We start from the raw sequence: 13,342 nt of genomic DNA, 5'->3' as shown, positions 1-13,342 counted from the left end.
AAAAGTATCTCAATGTTGCGGAATGCTTCCCCGCGGCTGATAACGAGCAGCTGTGTAAGTGGCTTCATTTGCATCCAGATCCTCAGCGTCGGATCCCGATCGCGAAAATCTGTCTGCATCGTTGACAAGCAAATCGACGGGCAAATTGGACCGCGCCAGCCACGGAGATACCAGTCAAGAGGAAAGGAACGAGCAGCGGGGGAACTTTTCATCTCGGACAGGGAAGAATGGAGTAAACAATTTTATAGCTCGCGCGGAGTTGTATGCTTCAGTCGAGTTTGTAAATGGTACCTCGGAGGAAGTTTAGAATCTATGTACGTAAAAGAAGATGACCTGACTGACTGACTCATCAACGCACAGCTCAAACCGTTCAAGCATGTATCGGACCTATCTGCAGAACGATACCAAGTTGATGAACATTTGCGAGATTGTTCCTTTTAATCTCCTTGATGTGCTCGAAATTTTTTAACGAATTCACTAAACGGCTGCCGAATTACAGCGATTTTAATTTCCACTGATTTTATGCGTACTCTTATGGAAAGAGACGATCTTGATAGATGAAACCGTGTTTTCGATTTTTTGTACATGGAGTATATGGACAGATGAAAATATTCGCCGAGGTTCAATTGCTTTCACTGCACCGTTTTAAAGAAATAAATTATATCTTGAGAGAATTGTGAATTTTCAGGGCATTTTCACTGCCAAAAGTTTGGCAAATAATGTTCGAAGAAGCATTTGTGAAGTGAAGAATACCTTTCTAGGAGTGAAAATAAGATTCCCAACTGTCGTTCGAGTTCCTTACATCAAGATTTACTGTGCGTAAAGGCTGGAACAGACACGTCGAGTAATTTAGTAATTTACCATTGTTTTACTAAACTACTTGACTAAATTTTAGTGTTCACACACGAAACATTACTAAATTACTCGCTGCTCGACTAAATTACTCGACGTGTCTGAATCAGCCTTAAGACGTAGATATTCAAGTATTTCAAATTTCATACGCTTTTGACTAATATTGCACGTCCGATACATCTTTAAGGGGTCAATCCACTGTGAATTCGTGAAAAATTGTCATTTTTTAGTAAATGGAATGTCCAACGTAAATAATGTTTTGTCTACTTATTAACACACTTATTGACAGAATAAAAAATCTATTTTAAATTTTAAACAGTATTATTTTTAAATATATATCGCACTGATATATCGCGCCTTGAGAAAGCGATGTAGTGCTGGGGCAAGTGGTTCCGTGAGAACGACGCATTTGAAACAAAAAATTCAAAGTGTGTTGTAATCATTGTGAGCGTGGTTATCGCGGGAACCAGGATTATTTTTACTGATAAAAAATTAACAAATTGACGGAGGTTTGAAGTTTAAGTGTCGAAATACGGCGAATTTTTCAATCATTTTGCCTTGTAAAAAGTATGAAATGGTTAATCCAAAAAGGTTTCCGTGGTCCCGGCCATAGCCACTGGTGTTCTGAATAACGCGTAAAAATTTCAGACTGATTGGTCTAATAGTTTTTTTGCAATCACCTGCACCAGTTGAAAAAAATGTTGTTTTGAGATAATCGCGTTTTAAGTTTTAAAAGAAATTAAAAAATACTTTTAATTTTTTTTCTATAATATAAGAGTAGCTTAATAAACACCGAAAAGATTTATTGCATTATATGCTGTGTCTACGTAGAGAAAAATCTTTAAAAATAGCTTAATTTTTCATACCGTCACAGTGGACTGACCCCTTAAAGAAAGTGGTGAAAGCCGATGAAAAATGCAGCTATAAGTGACTTTGGGCCATGACGTAGTAACCGCGCGGCTGCAATAAAACACGCGTCTGGTTGCCATCCTAATCCCTCTGAACTCTCCAAATTGGCTGGGCTAATAGCCACTCATTAGGCTTACAATTGTATTTTTCACAAAGGTCCCGAGTTTATGGACGAGGACTGGCAAGTGCATGCGTCCGCCAGACGACGAACGCTACCTGTAGGGAAAACCCTGACAATCCACTAGGCTATAAACCTAAGTAACTCCTCTCAACAAAATCGGACAAACAGCTTTGGAGATACATTTGATGCACCGCTCACGCGGGACAACAAATAACTCGGCCATTTCTTAATATTTTTGCACAGTATTTATACAATATATGCACCAATACATGCTCTACACATAAGAAATAAAAAAAGAATTTTCAACCTCATAATATCTGCAAAAAAATTCCTCTAGTTTCGAGCATCTCAGGATGGCGTAACCCCTTAACTTAGGACCGTGAAATTTGGAAGGTACATTGTTTTTATGACGTGGGCACCCACTAAGGAAGAAGTTTTAGAAATTTCATCCCCAAGGGGGTGAAAAGTGTATTTTCTCGGACTCCCTAACACCTATCTCTTAGGCCCGATTGGATATTAACTTGGTTCCTGCTCACAAAGATTACCCACACGAATGCCTCAAAACCAATTTCAGGATTTTGCCCCAACCAACTCCTAAGGGGGTGAAAAGGGGTGAAATGTATTTTCTGGGAGTCCTTAATACCTCTTAGGCCCGAAGCGAATCTTGGTTGTACTTTGCTAGTTGATAATATACCGCGGAGCATAGCTCCTACTGTTCACAGACGCGAAAGTTTCTTTAAGCCATCTCTCCCGAGTAAGATCGCGAGCCGAAGTGGTAAATTCTACCGTGGGCGCGTCTTTTCGTCGTTGTTTTTCTTTAGCCGAGCTCGTAAGCGCTTATTATTCGACGTCGGTCCCGACCCGCGGCGCGTTCTATTTTTTCCCTCGATTTCCCCGATACCACACCTTTTTACCATCCTCTTCCTCTTCCTCGCCGTCCGCCCGCCCTCTGCCCGCAGCCTTCGCGCGTTCGAATTACGTCGGTGCCCGCGATCTTTTAAAAATACCCCGACGAGTACTTGATCTAGGGCAACCAGGACATCCTCGATCCGCGGCGGCTCGGCTCACTCGGTCCCCCAAAACACTCGCGTTTTCGCGGGATTTTTTTGCACCCGCGCCAGAACGGCCGCCAGGCGCCGCAGAAGAAAAATTCGCTTGGCGGAGTCGCATGCCCGATTTCCGGGAAACCGACGCCGAGCGTGTTGTTACGCGTCCACTCGCGAGGCGCACCGAGGGAAGTTTTAAATAAACTGCACGCCGGCTGTTTGCAGAATCGCGAGGCGGGCGGCGAGGAGCGAGCGGCAGAGGAAGAAGGAAAAATAAGAGAAGACGCGGACGAGGAAAACAGAATCGGTCGAGGCCGGCGCGGTCTCGACGTTATTGAAATGCTAATCAATTCCGGGGGAGGGGGCGGACGTTACGAGCGCGTTAATTAATATTCAAAAATTCTAATGACAAATTCGGGCCTCACCTTGACACTCGGGCTTGGCGGGGCGAGCGTGAATAAGTGTCGCGTTTCGAAAACGGCACCTCATCCGCCGCTGGATTTCGCGGTTTCACGACGCCGAGCGAGATTTCGATAGAATAAAAATTATTTTCAGCGGCTATTTAATCGGTCCCGCTCCCCTGTATCGATCGAGTTACAATTAAAATGGCGGACGCTTGGCGAACGAGGTAGCCGCTGGTCGAAGAGCGAACTCGATCACGTTTCACTTTGAAGCGAATCGAGCGTGCTGCATTGGCAGACGAGCAACTGTTGGTCTACGTGCGTACGAAGGGCTAATCGGGACTTGATCGGTCCGCGGAGCCTTGTAACGCTTTGCCCAAGCGATTCGTCCTCAACATTAAAATGTGTGCCAGGTCGGCTGGCAGCGCGAGCCGCGGGACGGGCGAAACTTTCGTTCTCGGCGCGCCTCAAGGGTCTTTCACACGTTCCCGAGCCACGAACAGGCCGAATCGCAGTTCGATGATGATCCAAGCGAAAATAGCCGGCCGATGCCTATTCTTCGCCGCGTTTCTATTCCGGTCGTACGGTGGCGCCTACCATCCAATTAGCCCGCGGCTCGCCTCGTTAATAGTTTAATCGTCCCGCCGCCACTTTCACCGGCTTTACGGACCTCGGAAGCGATTCGAGGAAACGCGGGCCTCGGATCCTCCTGCAGGAACTACAGTAGAGTGGAGTGGGGTAAAAGTTCCGGGCGGGCAAAAGTTCGCACTGTGTAAATTTCAGTGTTTCAGTTGCGGTACTTAACTGTACAGATTGTCAGTCAATTGTCAATCGAGGTAGAGTCACCGGTACTTTGTTTTATTACCGTGCAATGCTGGTAAGTACTGAATTCGCTAGTATAGATGTAATATTCTTGTTTTCAGGAATCAATATTATCCTTATAAATTGATCCGCAGATATCTTATGTAACAACTCGCAGATCGCAGGATTCGTGAAACGACGGAGAAGTAACTGCGCGGGCAAGAGTTCGCAGCGCGGCACAATAGGGCGAGAGTTCGAATGTAAAATCCCCATTTAAAAATCAGCTTGAAGAAAACGAAGCAACGAAAGTGAAATCTGAATGCGAGCGTGCAGAGACATAATAAGAAAAGCAAAAGGAATAAAAAAATAACGCCTACTTCTGGAAATTAATTGAAAGGAACAGAACAAATCGGTTCCAAAAAGAGAATTACCTAAACATCAACGTATACCTACGGAAAAAAATACACTGATCCTCCAGAAGACTGATGCTTGCGCGAACTACGAAGGTGCGGATATGATATGCACCGTTACAGTTACCTTGGTTTAAAAAAAAATGAATTTTAAATTATTAGACGTTTCGCTATATTACCACAACTGTTGTACGCAGAAAAATAAAACACTTTCGTGGGAATTTCTCGTTGCGTTCTTTGAACCTATAACAAGCGAACTTTTGCCGCACGTATCGGATAAAAGTTTTGGAAATATTTATTTTATATATGTTGCGACCGATAAATTTACACGAAGCCAATGGCTATTGAATAATAAGGGATAGTAGTTATTTCTTACACAATGATATGCGCTATCAGTGTAACACCAAGGATTTTAGGGAAGTCTAAACTTTAACTGCGCGCTCTTGCACCACTCAAACTCTGTCTAGTCGATTAGTAGCGACAAGTAGATACAGGGCAGTTGGCCGGCTTGCAACTGCGGTGCCTAACTACCAACTAGATCGCCGCAGCTCTCCACGGGCATTTCCCTTTGGATTTTTAACTCTGTGGCAGAGGAAAGATCGCGGGAGCGGAGTGTATGCCAGATCAGCTGGCGGATGAAAAGATTTTCCCTCGCGTCGGGACACCCATGGCTAACGACGGTCCCTAGGCTATTTCCGATGTTTATTTGGTACGCCGTTCTAGATAGAGGCGGATGGCGGATCTGGTTTGGCAAAATCGCGGAAAAACTCCGGGGCCACTTGGCAACGTGCGAAAGTTCGCGCACGCGGAGCGCATTCCCGGTGCAGCGGCCCGGATCCGGATTCTAGAATGGCGGTGATTCGAGGGAAACGGATCACGCGACAGGGGGCGAAGGGAGCGCGTGTCCACTGCGCCTCTTATCGACTCCTATCGGTGACATATCGAACCGGTCAGCGCGATTTATGCTCCTTTCCAGCGAGTGGCGCGAGACAGCGAAAACATTCATTTCCAAAGCGTCTGCGCCGCTCGCCGATGCATCTTTCATATGCGTAAATATCTCGGTGATATCGAGGAAGGTGGGATTTCTGCGTTAGGTACGTTTTAGGTACCACCGTAAAATCGGAGTCGTCTTTGGAGGGGAAGAATAATGCTCGCGTGGAAATATTGTACCGCCAAGGTTCCTTCGCGTGATTAAACTCGCAGATGCATCGGTCACCTTCGATCCGCAAATCTCGCCGATATTCGGGGCGGACGGTTGAAAGCGGGACACCCCGTATGCGAGGAGGTGTAACGCAATCTTGTAACCGATCGGTCGAACAGCGACAGAAAGTGCATTCGCGGTGCCGCGCCGAGGGGCCCTTACAACAGGTCGAGTTTTCCTTCGACCGAGTTCGCCTCCTCCACCGTCGTCCACCGCAATGGGAACACGGTCGCCGCTGGTGGGGCGCCCCGCAAAGTTACCAAATCGCTATGGCGTAACATTTTGCTTATTCACGTTCGATTATACAATCCGGCACACTTTTACTCCTCGAACGGTCTGCCGAGTACAGCTCCCACCCTCCCACTCCCTCCGCTTCTACCACCGTGTCCCCAGAAGCATTGGTTGCCTGTGCGGAGATTTTTCCCTCCAACGGCTCGGGGGGAGGACCCGCTGCAATCTGGAGACATTAAAGCCTTCCAGCTGTTCGTCCCAATTAAATAATTACAGTGCACGCCGCTGGAACGTGGCATTAAGAAATATCAGCTTCCATGCAGTTTCGAACATTTCGTTCTCGCGCTGATTTTTCTCGGCCCAGCTGCTCGTCCGGTTACTCAACCGCGGTTTCGTCACGCGGAGCCGTGAAACGGTCAGGCCCTGTGATACGGCGTCGCCCGTGGTACGGCAGATACTTGCAGCAGCGGCGGCGTTTCACGCGGACAGCGGACTTTCTTTCGCCTGATTTTCCGCCGGAAGATTCGCCTGGAACGAGGTTAAACGCGTTGCCACGCTTCGGGAACACTTTCAATCAGGGAAAGTCACGGCGCGCGTCTTATTGTCGGCTAGCGGAGGAGCGAGCGTGTCGAGCGATCGATGCGCGACGGCCACGATAAAACGGAGGGGAAAAGGGGAGCCTTCGAATATCCGTTTCCGCCACCGTTGGCGTTACACCGCGGTTGGTCGAATTGATAACCGGCCACGCTCGAGCGGAGAGTGAATTTCACCGGGTCGCGGGGCGGCTCGAGCCGCTCGCCCAGCTTTCCAGCTCGCGAGCGCGCCTCGTTTCGGCCGCGGGGAACTCGCACGCGGAGCAACCTTGGCGGCGGACCAATTCGAGCGCCGCTGGCTTGGAAATCACGACGGGGCCAGGTGTGTCCCCGGCGAAATCAGCTGTCGCTTAGGTCTCTGAAGTTGGCACCCCAAATGCGAAGTTTTGGAAAAAATCGGTGACATTCGTTTGTCCATCGATCGCGATTGGAGGGACGAAAAGAGCGGTGTTAAAGCCGGGAATCCACCGAGAAGTTAAGCTATGCTATGCGATGCTATGCTATACTATGCGATGCTGTGCTAGAATAAATCCGGGAGACACGGTCGGGTCGGAGAGTTGGTCGAGTCGCTATATTTCAGACTCTACACATAAAAACGCGTTAAAATGCAGATCAATTACTTTAATTTACTAATCTTTAGAAGCCAAACAGTTGAACGAATAGCGTCACTTTGCTTCCTTCTGTATTTTTCTGGATTTATAGGCTATAAAATTAAATTGAGGTTACATGCAAACTCTTTTGTCACACAACGGTGTGCAGAATCGTATTTAAAATATACTTCTATGTTTATTTCCGTTTAATGTTTGGGGTAATGAGATAGTAGAGATATTGAGAGACAATGCAGCCAAAGTATCTGGCCATATTAACTTTTCCTCCCAAAACTAACGAGAAGACCGTCTCTCGCTGCAGAAAGGAGAGATGGTCGAGTTCTGATTTTTTCATTATTGTTGTTTACTTTTTTATTTTTCGTCATTATTTTATTATTATTTTTGTCTATTTAATTTATTCATTCACGTTTGTATTCATTTGCCTTGCTAATTGCCGGTAGGTAGTTCACTTTTTCTTTACTTGTTTAACGTAAACAAATTAAATATCACTGAATCTGTAGTTGTATTCACTCATAAATAATTTTCCTTCCCTCTTTGTTATTTCTCCATGAATAATTATGTGAGTGGTCTCTGCCAACGATGAAAACCATTTCGGCACCTCGGGGGAGGTGGTTAGATGTCATTACTTCAGTTTTCAACCCGATTTACAATAAATATTGTCTTAAAGCAAATATCCACCAGTTTTTCTGAATCAGCATAAAATTCTGAACATATTAAATTTGTTCTGATAAAATAAGTAATATCTGTATTAGTTTTAATAGCCATTCTATATTAGAATATAAAATGGCTATTAAAACTAATACAGATATTACTTATTTTATCGCGTCTCCTGGATTTACCCTATGCTATGCCATGCAACGTTTTACAAAAATTAGCTTCGATGCATTCTTATAGAACCGTTTCCACCAAAAGCTACACACAGCATCGCATAGCACAGCATAGCTTAGCTTCCATCTAGATTCCCGGCTTAATCGTCGCTAACCGATTCCTCCGAGGCTCTCCAGCTTCGACGGTAGACCGATGATCGACGAGGGCTGCTCCACTTCCCAGGGACGTGGTTACGGGGATCAACGTGCCGACGCGAGACACCAAATCAGAGCTCGAGGAAAGAGTCGAAGTCGAGGCGAATTAAAATTAGAGCGGGTCGACGCGGATCCCTGTCATCTTCCGTCCACGCTTCCCCGAGGATACTCCTCTCTCGCGATCCCGCGCGTACACCCTTTCTAGCCTCCGTTGCGTAACGACGATAAAAGGGACGCGGCGACGGAATTCGTCCGGTGGTAGCCGTAAATAGGACGATAAAAGCGACGCGACGACGAGAGGAAGAGAAGATCGTTCGGCGGATCGAGCCGATTCTATCGACGCGAGCACGACGGCAGGAAGCGAATCTGGGCCGTTGAATCAGGGAAAAGTAAGTGGGTCAAGAGAACGAATGCTCGGCTGATGTCGGCGTCGTTGCGACTTCTGCCGACGAGGAGGATGACGGCACGCTCGATGTGCACAGGTACACCAAAACATCGCCGGCACCGACGCGTGTATGCACCTCTCTTTCGACTTCTTTGCCCCTCCCCCCCCCCCGCAATCCCCGGGCTGCAACCGCACAGTCCTTTCACTTCGCATCTGCCACGAGGAAGTCGCGATTCTCTCTTTCTCTTTCGCGCGGCGAGCCCCAGCTAGACGACGCTTCCTGCTGGCGTTCGCTCGACGGTTACGTGGAAATTGAGCACGGGCCTTGGCTTGACCGATATTCCTAGCGGGCCGACCAGCCGAGCGTCGTTTTAATTGGACCGTTCTTGCGCTGGTCCGCGGGCGAGCGCAATTAAATTCTCGCGCTACGAGACCGGAGGCTTTTCTTCCCGCTGATCGAGGATCCCCGGTTCTCCACTCTAGATACGAGGTCGTCTCGAGTTTCCGTCGCGTGCGAACCGCCGTTTAACCCCTCGGCGACCCAGCCAGCGACTCGCTGGCTCCTCTCCGCTCTCGCGAGGATCCTCGAGCAGGGCGCACCGGCGTTCTGCGAAAAGACTCGCGGCGATGAACCAACGATAGATTCAGCCGAGCGTGGCGCACGCGAGCGCTGCTGTTTTTACTTGCGCGAGAAAGTGGATGTACGCGTTCCACGTGCGGCGTCGGACGAGGGGACGGCGATAGAGTCGTAGCACGCGGATTACGGGTATTTATCGGGATTCGCAGTGCCGTCGAACGCGGTCGCTGGTTGCCTCGTGCCGACCGGTTGACACAAAGCTTTTACTTACAAGCTGTGTCTTCGTCGAAGCACCGCCGGTCTGCTTTTAGCCGAACCAGCCTCTGCGCGAGCATAGCCGCGTGATTTATGAGCCTCGATGCGTGCGAGCTTCTTTATTGGCTGATGGTGGCCGATCGATATCAAACAATAGCGGAAGACCGCCGTAACGTCAGCAAGGAACAGCCGCGGTTCGAATTGAAACGGCGGCTTGTGTCCTGTTCCGTGGTCGCGGTGCAGGCTCCGGTTCCAACGATTACCTAGCTAATTCCGAGGGAGACGGCTCGTAACACCGACCCACCCGACGCCTGATCGATTCCAGCGATCCAGCGAAATTACGTACTCGGCATAATTACCTAACAGCCTGGGACGCGTTTTCCCTCCACCTTCGGGCCGAATCAATCGATACGCCGCCCGCCGAAATGAAACCGAGCGTGTCGTTGCATCACGGCTGTCGAATCGCCCGATTGGGATACCGATTCGTCGGCCCGCTTCGGGTCCAGCTACTTGTCGAGATCGTCGCAGTCACCAACTCACCCCGAGATCAACGGACGAGGCTCGCACGCGTCGCTACTTTCGTCGATCGTAACTTTCCTACGCTCCGCGAATCGCAGTATCGATTCAGCCGTGACGCAGCGGGTCGTTCTCCAGAACTTGAAGCTGGATTTATAAATTTCAATGCCCATCGGCCCTGTGGCAATGTCGCAACGTTCTGCGCCGTTTATATCGCGCGTACATTTGTAATTCCAAATGCGACGGAATTTGCCGCGTCGCGCCGCTCTCCGGGAGGCTGCCCGACATCTTCCATGAACGCGAGGTCGGCGCGCGCGACGAATGGGAACGCGACGGAGCAACAGCGTAAGGGTAAGTTCACGTTGGAGCCGCGATGAGAGCGGCGATGAGAGGCGAAGGGTAGAAATGTATTTTACACTATTATAATGAAAGTGTTTTCATTGAAGCAGCGAGCTGAGCTACGGTTGTTAAGACAGTGATGAGCAATTCGCGGCCCACATTTGGACCTCCAGTCACTGACCTGCGGCCCGCAATTTTTTAATTTGTAATGCTACGTCAGAAATAAGAAATTCATCCCAGAAATTGAAATTCTCGGTTTAGTATATTTAAGTATTTAATATCGCGGCTGTCAATTGTAAATCTACGTCAGAAATAACAAATTCACCCCAGAAAGTAAAATTCTCTGATTAGTATATTTAAGTATTTAATATTGTGACTGTCAATTGTAAATCTACGTCAGAAATAACAAATTCACCCCAGAAATTGAAAATCTCTGATTAGTATATTTAAGTATTTAATATCGCGGCTGTCAATTGTAAATCTACATCAGAAATAATAAATTTATCCCAGAAATTAAAATACTCTGATTAGTATATTTAAGCATTTAATATCGCGGCTGTCAATTGTAAATCTACATCAGAAATAATAAATTTATCCCAGAAATTAAAATACTCTGATTAGTACATTAAGTATTTAATATTGTGACTGTCAATTGTAAATCTACGTCAGAAATAAGAAATTCACCCCAGAAATTGAAATTCTCTGATTAGTATATTTAACTATTTAATATCGCGGCTGTCAATTTTAAATCTACGTCAAAAATAACAAATTCACCCCAGAAAGTAAAATTCTCTGATTAGTATATTTAACTATTTAATATCGCGGCTGTCAATTTTAAATCTACGTCAGAAATAACAAATTCACCCCAGAAAGTAAAATTCTCTGATTAGTATATTTAAGTATTTAATATTGTGACTGTCAATTGTAAATCTACGTCAGAAATAACAAATTCACCCCAGAAAGTAAAATTCTCTGATTAGTATATTTAAGCATTTAATATCGCGGCTGTCAATTTTAAATCTACGTCAGAAATAACAAATTCACCCCAGAAATTAAAATTCTCTGATTAGTAGGTATATTTAAATATTTAACACTGCGGTCCGCGTACAGGTTTCCATTTTTGGTCCTCTACAGATCAAAGCTTGCTCATCACTGTACCAGGAGAATATGAACGATACAAGCTTTCGATCGACGCTCTTCTAGTCCCTACCGCAGCTTCAACGCAAACATCCCTTAAGACAGAAATTTTGACTCACGTGTAGGTGGCTGGCGGTAGTGCAGGTGCTGAAGACTCTGCGTCTGATGGTGGTGGTGGTGATGGGGAGGTCCCATCGTCGGGCCCATCGCGTGGTTGCCGTGCTGATGGTGTGGCGAGCTCCCTCTGTGCGGATGGTACTGAGAGGGATGATGCTGATGGGGATGGTAGGAGGGCGGCAGGAAGCCCGCCGTCGACGGATAAACGCCAGGGCTGTGACAGGCCGACCTGCCTAATGCTGCTGTTCAACATTCCGCGAGAAAGGCTCCATGAGAAAACCACTTACGAACTTGCTCAGGGGAACTAATAGCCCAGGCCGCTCCGACAGGAGAGATCGCCGTCCAAACGTTCTCGCCAGACGTTTCCGCGGGTGATTTGCGCGGCTGTTTCAATTTTCATCGCTCGTCGGCGATCAATCGAATCGACGGCCATCAATGATTCACCGAAGAGATTTCGAAGTTATCGCGGCCGGATCGGAAACGAAATTGGGACGATCGGTCTGTCGATTGCACGCGAATTACAGACGGTTCCGCATTTAGACCGTCTGGATGGCGTCTAGGGCAATTCGTCTGGTTCGATCGGAACCGCGACAAGGGAATCGAGACGAGGACGGCGATGCTGCTGCTGGTACGATGACGCGCGCTTACCTGACGACAGATGAGAATGATGGGAGGCCAGACTCGGCTGAAGGGACGTGTTAGGGTTGAGCCTCGCCTTCAGCAAGAGATTCGCGTCCTCGTTACCGCCGGAGGACGTGCTGGACTCCACGTCGCTGACTCCGCTGTCCGCGGGACTCGCTGGCAGTGATCCGCTTCCTGTCGTCGCGTTCAACAGAAGAGAAACGCCAGTTTTGGTAACTGTGCCCAGAATCGTCCAATGGAAATAGACAACGCCAACGGCATCTCAACGCCTCGTTCTAAATTCTACCTTACTATTTAATGATCGACCGCTGGGCCGCTCTATAATAAGAGTGTACATATCTCCGGGCGTTAAAGTTTCAATCAACCCTGCGAATTTAATGGCGAATCGAGCTCGGGGCACTCGAGAGCCAGCCACTTCAAAACGCTTGAATTTTAATCGCCCGTTATCGAGGACCGCGCGCGATTTAATCTGGCCAAATGAAAAACCCCGTCTCGCGAATCGACCGTGTCCGAAACGGAGATGCCTCGCAATTAGCAGAATCCCATAAACCGTTCGGGGGAAGGTGGAGTTTGACGGAACCGGAGGACACGGCCGGAGACTCTTCCGCTCGGTCTCTCCGGGGTCTTTGTGCGCCTCGATCGAATTAGAGGCAGCTCCGAGGTGGTCCACGGTGGAGCGGGGCCGGCCTGCCTCCTGGCTTTATCGAGCACCGGACCGGCCAACGTGTTTTCGCGTGCGCCGTCAATTAAAGGCATCTTTATGCAACGGGCGAAGGTCATCCGGTCATTGGGTATGCATATCGCTGGCGCTTCCCACGGTCTCTGTCTCTCCCTCCTCTCTCGCCGTCTCTCTCTCCTTCTCCAGCGTCGCTGATCGCCGAGGTGGACCCGTAGCGAGAGACAGAGAGAAAGCCAAGGGCCTGAAACCAGTCCCAAATGGTCCCCGGTGTTCGCGACGAGTGGTCGTCTCCGCCTGGCTCGCTCGCCACCTCCGCAGACGTTCCCAACGTGGCCGTCGCCGCGTTATGCAAACCTCGATCCGTGCAGGGGACGGTAGGCCAGCTCGATAGCCGCGAATCTCGCGCGAGCTTTATGCAACGGCCGATTATTTCGGTAATCGACCTCCCCGGCGAGTTCGTTTCGCCGAGGAACTCCTGAACCGGATCGCTCGTGAAACAG

General features: G+C 48.3%; 1 protein-coding gene across 5 annotated transcripts in view; it reads right to left on the bottom strand.

Moving 5' to 3' along the window:
* Window positions 1–13,342, bottom strand: part of Eip74ef (Ecdysone-induced protein E74) — a 158,378-nt gene that overhangs the window by 22,837 nt on the left and 122,199 nt on the right. For 4 of the 5 annotated variants that reach the window (XM_076817643.1, XM_076817644.1, XM_076817645.1 and 1 more), the window contains 2 exons: window positions 12,170–12,337; window positions 11,524–11,763 (listed from right to left, as the gene is read on the bottom strand). In XM_076817643.1, the coding sequence (XP_076673758.1) occupies window positions 11,524–11,763; window positions 12,170–12,337 (408 nt within the window). The remainder of the gene's footprint in view (window positions 1–11,523; window positions 11,764–12,169; window positions 12,338–13,342) is intronic. The other variant, XM_076817646.1, reaches the window with a different exon arrangement.

The sequence above is a fragment of the Andrena cerasifolii genome, chromosome 8 (genome assembly GCF_050908995.1).
Source record: "Andrena cerasifolii isolate SP2316 chromosome 8, iyAndCera1_principal, whole genome shotgun sequence".
Lineage (NCBI taxonomy): Eukaryota > Metazoa > Arthropoda > Insecta > Hymenoptera > Andrenidae > Andrena > Andrena cerasifolii.
The sequence above is the reverse complement of the archived record's forward strand: the minus strand, read 5'-3'. Positions and strand labels throughout refer to the sequence as shown.